The sequence below is a fragment of the Vombatus ursinus genome, unplaced genomic scaffold, assembly GCF_900497805.2.
Source record: "Vombatus ursinus unplaced genomic scaffold, bare-nosed wombat genome assembly UNPS02015255.1, whole genome shotgun sequence".
NCBI classification, from domain to species: Eukaryota; Metazoa; Chordata; class Mammalia; order Diprotodontia; family Vombatidae; genus Vombatus; species Vombatus ursinus.
The window spans coordinates 19,550,042-19,560,494 of record NW_020955033.1 but is presented as its reverse complement, the minus strand read 5'-3'; the positions used below and the strand labels follow the sequence as shown (position 1 = coordinate 19,560,494).

At 36.9% G+C, this 10,453-nt stretch overlaps 1 protein-coding gene across 1 annotated transcript in view; it reads right to left on the bottom strand.

The window, feature by feature from the left end:
- Positions 1-1,590: 1,590 nt before the first annotated feature.
- Positions 1,591-10,453, bottom strand: part of LOC114031696 (carbohydrate sulfotransferase 9-like) — a 283,467-nt gene continuing 274,604 nt past the window's right edge. Inside the window, exon 7 of the mRNA XM_027846851.1 lies at positions 1,591-2,596. Within this exon, the coding sequence (XP_027702652.1) occupies positions 1,591-2,596 (1,006 nt within the window). The remainder of the gene's footprint in view (positions 2,597-10,453) is intronic.

The window sequence follows — 10,453 nt, the reverse complement described above, 5'->3', positions numbered from 1 at the left end:
GTGTGTGTGTGTGTGTGTGTGTGTGTGTGTGTGTGTGTGTGTGTGTGTGAAGAGTGAAGCAATTCTTGAATACTCAAGCATAAAATGGCAAATCAAAATAAACCAAGTAAGGGTAACTATTTGGTCCATTGATTTTGAAACGTTAACTCCTCCTTCCCTTGGAAAGAAGTTTTTGAAAATTTACTGATTGAATGAAAATATGAGTTTGGGGGGGCAGGAAGGTATTTGAATAGTGTTTGAATAAAAACAGTGTGGGGTCCTTAACCTGGTAAAAGTATCCAACAAATAAAATTAGGTTCCCTGTAGAAAGTATCTTCTCATTTAGGTGCCTTATATGGTAGCAGAAAAAAAAAGTTACAAAATGTATTAAAATCTTTCATACGGGCACCACATGGTCTTATTTTCCCAAAGTCTTTGATTTCATATACTGCAAACAATGGCATTTGACTTTGTTATTATAGAATATTTAAACTTGAGAAGAAAATATGTTAATTTGTTTATTCATAAGCCTGTTAAAAACTTTTCTAGGGGCACTCATGATGTTTATTCTCTAGAATATAACCTATCTTTGAAGTGGTGTATTAGTTTTTTTTTTTAAACCCAGTCATTCCCAAGCTGAATAATTAGACACTGAAAATGAAAGCTATTCTTGGAACACATTCCTCATATAAATCTGGGCACATGATGCTTTGATTCAAATATTAGACTTACAAGGCTTTGTTATTGTTGGAGGCCTACATTTAGAGTGGCAACTCCAGTTTTTTATGATTATTCCATCCTGAAACAATTTCCCCCCTGCCCAATTAAACCAGAATTAAGAGCACATTTACATCTAAGGAGGCTTAAACATCTCAACAGCATGCTTCAAAAATGGAGACCTTTAGTGGTGGTGTTCATTTTGTCTCTACTTAGTAAGCTCAAAAGAAAACAGAACCAATTCCCATAAGTTTTTTTTTTGAAGGGGAAGGTTGTTTTTGTTACTTTGATCTTAGCAGGTTGTGCATTTTTTATTGGCTGCTAAATATACAAAGCCATAGCCTCATTTGGTTTTCCTGCTACATTCTCATATTGTATATCATATAATGCATTCTGATCTAAATTAAAATGCTTAGGTACAAAATATCATTTCAAAATTGATTTATCATTGCAATTGATATGAAAGCTTTGAGTGAGTTACAAAACTGTCCAGTGGTTTTATTAATACGCCACAGACAGTAAAAAATAAATCCATGCACTTTAGACAATGGATCCTAGAAACCAACAAAAAACCATGCTATTTTAGATGCTTTTGAATTACAAGAGTGATGTGTTGGCTAATGCAACAGCTGGATGTGTTATTGCTTCCACACTATAATCCATAATGCAAACGTAGCTCTTTTCTAGACATTTTCATGCCATTCAAGTTGTTTACATATCTCCTTTATGTGATTTTCATATAATTTTGTGCCAATTGGTGTCATGTTATTTGACAAAATTTCCATTCAGTTAAGACAATTGCATTAGTTCCATTTCTTCAATACCGAGAACCAAGGTGAAGATATAGTTACTTAGCGGGGCACATTATCATGAGGAAGAGTTAGTGGATGCCAGCTATACAAGTGGTGTTGTATAATTAAACATCAAATAGTCTAGATAATAAAAATCATAGATCAATTGTCTCTCCATATTGGATAAATCCTTCAAATATTGTCTTACAACATCTGCGTTGGTCCTTTCATCAGAAGAGTGCCTGTCCTTAAAGTTTGGAAATTTTAGCCCTCTTGGAGCACCAATCAGCTGCAAGAAGTAATTGGCATCTTCTTCCAAAGTTTCAAATTTCCCTACAAAGTCATAGTTGATCACACAAGGATAGCAGAGTTTACTGACCCTTTCCCAGTGAATGTCCATTCCTACTGGGCGGTGAGAATCCAGCAAATAGTGGATAAACTCTTTGAATTTTACACCAGATCCATTGTTTATTTCTTCTTCGTATGCATTGGGTCGATATTTCTTAATGATTGCCTTTCCAAATACTGGATGGTAGTAGCTGTTTGGGTGTTCAAACTTATCCCTAAATGCAGACACTAACCTTTCCATGGGATCACGAACAAAAACAGCTTTGGTGTAAGTATTTAAACGGGTATATATCCCTTTCAAATCAAAGCTATCTAACTTCTTCAAATGTTTTCCATAGTGCACAGCATTATGAGTGATGTTGTAGGCAGAAGAGGCTAGGCCATTTAACACCATGAGAATTCTTTTCCAGTTAGAGCAGCCAGCCTTAGGTACTTCACAATAGAGAATTTTGTGTCTATCTTCTACATAGATTCTGGATACCATGTGAAAAAGATGGGATTGGTCATGGTTCCCACCCCCATATTTCTTACAAAAATCCTGAAGGAAAGCTCTCCTTTTTTCTTGAGCCACATCAGTTTTCTTCCATTTGTCACCTATGATTAAACTCTTGTTCAAAGGGTGAGTGTCCAATGGCCAAGTTATTTGGTCAAATTTTTTGAAAAGGGACTTGGTTACTTGATGTCGTTCATACAACTTGCCATTTGGTGAGTTTATTGTCTCACTTGAAGCCTGAGCATCTTCTTTTAAGTGGCCGACCTCACTCAGGGACCCAGAGAATGTCTTAGTAATTATAAAACTCTCATTGTTTGGCTTCAGCTCCCTTAGAACCTGGAGCTTGGAATCCTGTTGAAATACAAAATAAGAAATTATTAAAATATGACCATGAAGGTGACTGTATTTATAGTGAACTAGACAAATTTGTTTCAAAACTCGCTGCAGACAACAGGTTTCATGTAAGCTATCAAAATAGCTTGGTATTTCATGCACTGCCTCTATTCGATTTCATCAGAAGACTAACATATACTCATAAATTTGATGATCACCACTACACAAATGATTCTCTGTCTTTAGAGTTCCAGTCTTATATTTCTGACTATGTGCTGGGCATCTTTATTTGGATTGTTCCACTAGCACCTCAAATTCAACATATCCAAAACTGAGTTAGATTTATAAACTTCTTGAATGATGGATCTGTGTATTGATAAATCTTTGTACACTCACAGTATCAAACTAGGCACACAGAAGTGACCCAATAAATAACTGTTGAACAACGGAATTTAATGAGATAGCAAGCCAAGCCATACAATTATAAGATCAAAGAAAACAAGTTAAGATCCATTTAATTATGGATGAGAGAATAATACAAAACATCAAAAGAGTGCGTTGTAGTCTTGCTGTACAGCAAGCAAATCCCCTTCAAGAATATACTGGGTAGCTCTGGAGAGTGGTTTGCCTTGGGGTAGTAATCTATACCAAATTTAGCTAGGAGGGCCATGAATGGTATTGAACTTAGACTAGCATTCATGTGCAAATCTCCCCTGAATAGTATGGAACTCAAACTCTTAATCACATGTACATGTGTGAATCTCCTGCTTTTCTGTAGTGTGTCCTGATTCCTTGTGATGAAATATAATTCTGTGTTGAGCAAAAAACACTTAAGAACCACTGCTCAGGACTAGCTTGAAACCTTTCTTGGAAGGGTATTAATTTCTCTCCTCCGTCACTTATTCTGAGTTATCTAACTCATATAGAGTCATGCTTCACAATGTTTCTGTGCTACTACAGAGGCAGCATGGGGTATGGATGGAGAGCTGGCTTGGTAGACAGGAGGATCTGGGTTCAAGTTTCACCTCTGAAACATGCTGGCTGTATGACCCTAGACAAGTCACTTGCCCTCTAAGTGATCTAGGCAACTCTTTAACACTTTAATTTGCAGAAGAAGCAGCAACCTCTTTTGGCAGAGAGAGTTTTCTCATCTGGGCATTCCTTACACCAATTCTTCTTCTGTTGTTTTGTGAAAGTATTCCCTAATGATTGCAGGATGATCTTGTTGCCTTGATATTACCTTAGGATTTTGGTACTCACTACTAAGGTATAAGAATTCTCAAGATAATTGGGGTTTCAGGTTAGAATTAAAAGATCTTCTCTGGGTCACCACTGCCAAAGAAGTATTGGATTTGTCTGTGATAGTTTTAAAGATATGGAAATTGGACAAGTTTAACCTCTAGGGGTTCTCAGATGTGCTGGGTAAGTGTTGGAAGTAGGGAGACTTAATTCAATTCATATCCCCCAAGTTGCCCACCAAAGTAACTTAGGATCAGTAACAAAAGAAATATAATACTGGGTCTGGAAAGAAGCCTTCTTGAACGTCTATAGAATCTGTAGACATGTCCTGTCCTTGACCCTAAGTCCTGAGGATTCTTGAATATCTGAATTTCCAGGACTTAATCTTGGGTTTCCAGATCTCAGATTAGAGATTCTCTTTTCTGAAGGTCACACACATCATCTTTGAGGGAAGATGCATTAACTTTGTGCTATGAAAACAAAACAAATGAAAATTGCTTTTGTATAATGTAAACATTGGTCATTATGTCTAGAATTTCCTTTGTGTCTGTATCTCCTCCTACAAACATGTGCTGACATTGGTCATTTTAGAACATCCTCTAGAATGAAGAGAGCCAGTTTCTGTAATATTGCACAGAATTATGGATTGAATAAATTTCAAAAAATGTTTATTTGCTGAGCATTCACTGTGTTAAGCCTTGGGCAAGACACAGAGATTAGGATATAGTCACCCTGAGGAGTTTACATTCTAGTGATGGAGGATGACATTGACAGAGAAAACTGCAATACAAAATGATGCTTAATAAATTTTATTAGAGAGGAGCAAACCAAGTCCGGGTCCAAACATTTCTTCTGAGAAATGGGATGAAGGAAGTATTCACAAAGGAGATGATATTGGAATTGGTCCTTAAAGGATACACATGATAGGAAGAGAACATAGTCCTGGGATTTCATTGATAGAGGGAACTCCTGGGTGGGTAAACTCTCTGTGCCAATGCAGGTCAGCAACTTTTCTGCAACATATCATCACATAGCCAGCATGTTTCAGAGGTAGGTCTTGAGCCTAGGTCTTCCTTTACACTACCACATTGCCATATATATGCCTTAAATGAAGGGGCAAAGTTCAAATTGGTAGAAATGTTGGTGGGGATAGGGATGGGACAGGAGTGGAAGAACATTGTAGGCTTAAGGAATAATATAACAAAGGGCACAGAGGAGGAACGTTGTGAGAAACCTGTGGTAGAAGAAAATGGCAAACACTCTAATTAGACTCTAGCATGGGACACATGAAAGGGAGAACTAGGGAATAAAGGTTAGGAAAGAGAAAGAAAGTAAAAAATGTTAAGATGAAAGAATAATAAAGACTTTGGGAACTAAGAGTAAAGTGATTTTTACCTACTCACAAGCTCTCATTCTTAGCACACTCTAAGATTCTTCCAATTTAACACTCTTTATCGAATGAGACTATTTGTACATGTTGATTCAATGTGCTCATTTGTATGGCTTTTCTCTTGGATGTGAGGAATTAAGCTGTGATTTTACAATTATTCTTTTCATTCTGAAGTTAATTCCCCTATGGTTTTTTTCCCTTGCAGTCAAAATGTTTGTTGTTCTCTAAGAAGCTTAAAATATGAAGGCCAGGGATGTAACCGAATGTGGAAAAATCAATGGAAAGTTTCTATTTAGTGTAGTGTTGTTACTCTGGATTGGCAAGACCATCAGAGACTGAAAACAAACAGAGCATCACTACATCTAGACAAATAAGTCCTTTCTTCAAGGAGTTCAATATATTTTATAGATTTATCATTACAAATTCCCTCTAAGTTACATTGAAGAGGCAAGACTATTCTTTTGCTTTCTCATTTACAGATGGCAACATTATGGCATAGACAGGTGAAATAACTTACTCAAATAAATTTCCTCACAGTAAGTCAATTATGGAATCAGGACTACAGTTTGCTTCTTCCAAATTCAAGTCCTACATATTTCATTCAGCAGACCACATTCTTTCTACCACCACCTCCCCAGACCCAATACATTATTTATGAGCAGCTGTAGCATGTTAATGTGAAATTCTTTCAATTTTAAGCTCCTATGGGAGGCCTTTCTTGATCCCTTAATGCTAAAGCCTTCCATCTATTAAGTATTCCCAATTTATCCTATGTATCTCATTTGCACATAGTTGTTTTCACATTGTCTCTCCCATTAGACTCCATGAGAGCAGGGACTGTCTTTTGTCTTTCTTTGTATCCTCAGTGTTTAGCACACTGCCTAGAACATAGTAAGTGCTTAATAAATGGTGAAGATCCATTGACTGACTGATGTGATGATGACTAATTCCATGAGGCATCCAATGGGCCTTAACTCAATACACTAAGATTTCCTTTGGGTCAGAGTTAAGGACTACATAGTGCTTTCTTTGTGAGCCAAAGATTTAACATTCTTATCTTTCCCAAAACCATTTCATAAGCACTCTCTTGATCCATTTTTAAAATTAAAAAAAAAAAACCAACAAAATAATATCAGACTTTGACCACAAAGCTAGGTAAGATATATAGGTAATAAAAGCACCATGTAGGTCTATTATTCTGAAATTAGAATGTTCTCATACATTCAGTGCTGAAATAACATTGGTTACTTGAATCAGTAAACTGGAGAAAACCTATACTTTAGTATACAGTAATAAATGAGAAAACATGTCTTTAGAAGGATGCCTATTCCTCATTTTCCTAGTAAAAGTGCTTATTTAGTGCCTGTCTTTTTGAGGGTACTGTGTTAAGCACTGTTGTAAATCAATTAGACAGACACAGTTCTTTTTTATGTGCAGTACTTCCCTTTTATTATGTGTACATTTTATTTCCTGAAAGGGACTGAAAAAGGACATTTGTGTGAGTTACCCAGAGAAAATCAGCTTGAAGGGGAAGGGAACAGATCTGAGAGGACCTGAGAAAAAAGCAACTCCTTTGAGGTAAAAGTACTGACTTGTGGTAGAAGTACATTGTTTCTCAGGAACTATATATAACATATAAGTTATGTAACATGTAACTTAAAAAAAAACTTTAAAGCCTTTGATGTTTATTGCTCAGAAACTGTGAATCAAAGAACTGTTTGGGCACTATAGAAAAAATGCATATTGATTATCTGTGGCATATCTGACAGAAATGAAGACTTTAGATTTCTCAAACTAAGATAGAGGTGGATCACTATACATGACTGCTTTGAGATAGAGAGAAAAAAGCTGTCAGAAGAAGCCAGAATAGAAGTTTTAGGGTGAGAAGCTGGGGAATTAGAAGGTAGAAGCTGATATTAGAAGATGTGTACAGAAGCCAGAAGACAAAAGCGATGGAGCTGGGAAGTTGATGGAGTTGAGAAGTCAACAGAATCAGAAAAACAGAGTAGAGACAGAAGAAAATAACAATGGCTGCTTTGAGTTGAAACAAGCTCTACAGTTAGTATGGGGAACTGATCTGACTGAAGAGAAGCTTTGGTGTTGGGGGCTGACTGGAGAAAGCAGAAGTCTGATATTTGAAAAACTGATTAGGAAAAGGCTGTCTTGCTCTCTCTAGGACCATCTACTGCTTGAGAGAACTTAGAGGCTTTCCTACATTTCTTTCTACTGTCTGCTATTGTTCAAGAAGGGAAACCCCTTAAATTTCACAGAGCAGATCTGAAAAGCTCTGTAGATCCTTGTCTTAAAGAAATGGCTTTTCACCAAAAGAGTGTAATGTCCTGGCAAAGAGAGCAGTCCTAAAAAAGTTGTGCAGATCCCAGGCTTAAGACTATTTGCCAAAATAACCAAATTCTGCTTCAGTGTTTCAAAAATAGCAGAGAAATGACTTTATCCAATAGGAGACCAGGTCCAAAAGATGAGCATTCCCATCCAGAAAGTGACATATGGTATATGTGGTAGACTGGTTTCTAGAGGGACCAAAGACATCAAGGCCTGCATTTGTGAGTTGGCCCATGGTTTCCTTACTCTTGTATCTCATTGTTAGGTTGATGTAAGTTTATACCCACTGTACCCCACAGATACTGTGTGCCTTTGTGGGAGAGTGTGATCTAGGCTTATGGATAAAGTGTTAAGTTATGATTATTATTGTTTTGCCTTCTGTTAGTAAATGTTTCACAATTAAGATTTAGAATATAGGTATTAATTACTTCTTTAAAACTTTCCCTATTATTTAGTACAAAGCACCCTCGAATGTGTTTTACTTCTTATTTAAGCTGTTTGTTTTGCTGCATGTGGTTCTCAGCCCCTCTGGATTTTCTCAACTTTGATAACACTGAATTTCATTTGATACTGGCAGTTATAATTTGCTTGCTCAGGTGTATATTTATTCCAGGTGAATGACACAACCTGGCTTCATGAAGAAATAGATCCCTCATCCCTTCTGAACATCTAAAAATCATCCAATTAAGCCACAGCAACAACAATAACATAACTGTAGATAGGACAAAGTGAGACAAGCTTCTTCACCATAAAATAACAGAATTCTTCAGGTGGTAGATTAAAAATAACACATAAATTAAGTAAGCATTTTCACTTTGTGCAAGCAAACAGTGAGTTGAACTTATCAAACAAGCTGTCATTCCCAACTTCTGTTACTAGACCTTTGATTATTCCCCAGTGAAACCTCAGTATCATCTTTTGTGGTTGTTGTTCAGGCATTTTTCAGTTGTGTCTGGTTCTCTGTGACCCCATTTAGGATTTTCCTGGCAAAGATACTGGAGTGACCTGCCATTTCCTTCTCTAGCTAATTTTACAGATGAGGAAACTGAGGGAAACAGGGTGAAGTGGCTTCCTTAGGGTCGCACAGCTAGTAAGTGTCTGAGGCTGGATTTGAACTCAGGTATTCCTGACTGAAGACTTGGAACTTTATCCACTGTGCTACCTAATGAACAGGGCTTTACAGTCTTAGGGAAAAATCCCCTAAAAACTTCCCTTGAATTTTTAACACCAAGAAGCCACAGTCTCATCTCTTTCCTCTCCTTCACTGCTAAAATCCTTGATAAACTATTTATTCCTATCCCTCCATTTCCCCACCATTCACTATTTACTTCCTCTTCAATCCTTTGCAAATAATATATTAGCTAGTATCTACATAGTACTTTAAATTTTGCAAATATTTTTACAAATATTATCTCATTTCTTCCTCACAATGGCTCTGTCAGTTAGGTGCTATTATTATCCCCATTTTACGGATAAGGAAACTGAGGCATAAATGATTTGCCCATGATCACACAGCTAAGTGTTTGAGGCACAATGTGAACTCAGGTCTTCCTGAATCCAGGTCCAATGATCTATCTACTACTCCATACTGGCAATCTTGTTCCTACCTCAACATACGAGTAACGTAAGTTACTCTTTCTTTGGAAAGAAAATGACATCTTAATTGTAAAATGCAATGGCTAACATCAGTCTTTATCATCCTTTACCTCTGCAGCTTTTGATACTGTTGACCACATCCTCCAAATGGATATCCAGAAACACCACACCCTGTTGGTTCTCTTTTTGTATCTCTAACCATTTGTCTTTGTTGGCTCCTCATACTTTCCCCAAACCTAAATGTGGATATTTGTTAAGAAACTATCCTTAGCATTTTCTTCTCTATACTTTCTCTCTTGGCAATCTCATTCATTCCCATAGCTTCAACTACCATCTCTATATCAATGGCTTGCAAATCTGTGTATCTAGTACTGATCTCTCTTTTGAGTTCCCATTTCAAACAACCCAAAGGACTGTTTTCAGCAGGATACCAAAGTGGTATTTCAATCTTCACAAGTCTAAAACTGAGCTTATTTTTTTCTTTACCTATTCATTCTTCTGACTTCATTTTTCTGCCATTTTCCAAATTTCCCATATTTGAAATCTTGGGATTATCTCTGATTCTCACCTCTTCCTCACCCCCCATATATGACTAGATGGATTTGATTCTCCCTTGGCATTGTCCATTCTCGCCTCTCTATTCCAGTCCCTAGTATAGATGCTCATTGCCTTCATCTGGACTGTGATAGGTTCCTTATAGTCTATCTTGCCTCTTGTTGCTTCTTTCCTCACTTACATTTCATTCTGCTTACTTTTACCAGAACAATTTTTCTTATGCATAGATTTGGTCATGTCATCCCTCTGTTCAAAAAATCTTGAGTGGCTCCCTACTCTACTGCATCAAGTTCATATTTCCTTTCATGGCACTAACATTCCACAATCTACTGTCACTCTATTTTTCCAACCTTACTGTCAAATTACTTTTTCTGTGCTCTAGCCAAAAAGGACTTATTATTGCCCCCAGAAATCAGACTATACTCTCAAGAACTTTTGCTTTTGATCACCCAATTTTCTTTGTATAGCATCTCCTTCTCCATCTTTGCTTAATAAATTGCTGCACACCCTTTACCACCCAAATCAAATATAATCTGCTCCAGGAAGTCTTCCTTTGTTCCTTTTGTTAATATGGCTTTGCCACCCTGACCTCTTAGAGCATTCTATTTTGTAACTCTAATGTGCTTATCACATAATGTGTGTTATGGATATCTGTGTTGGTGTCTTGTCCTG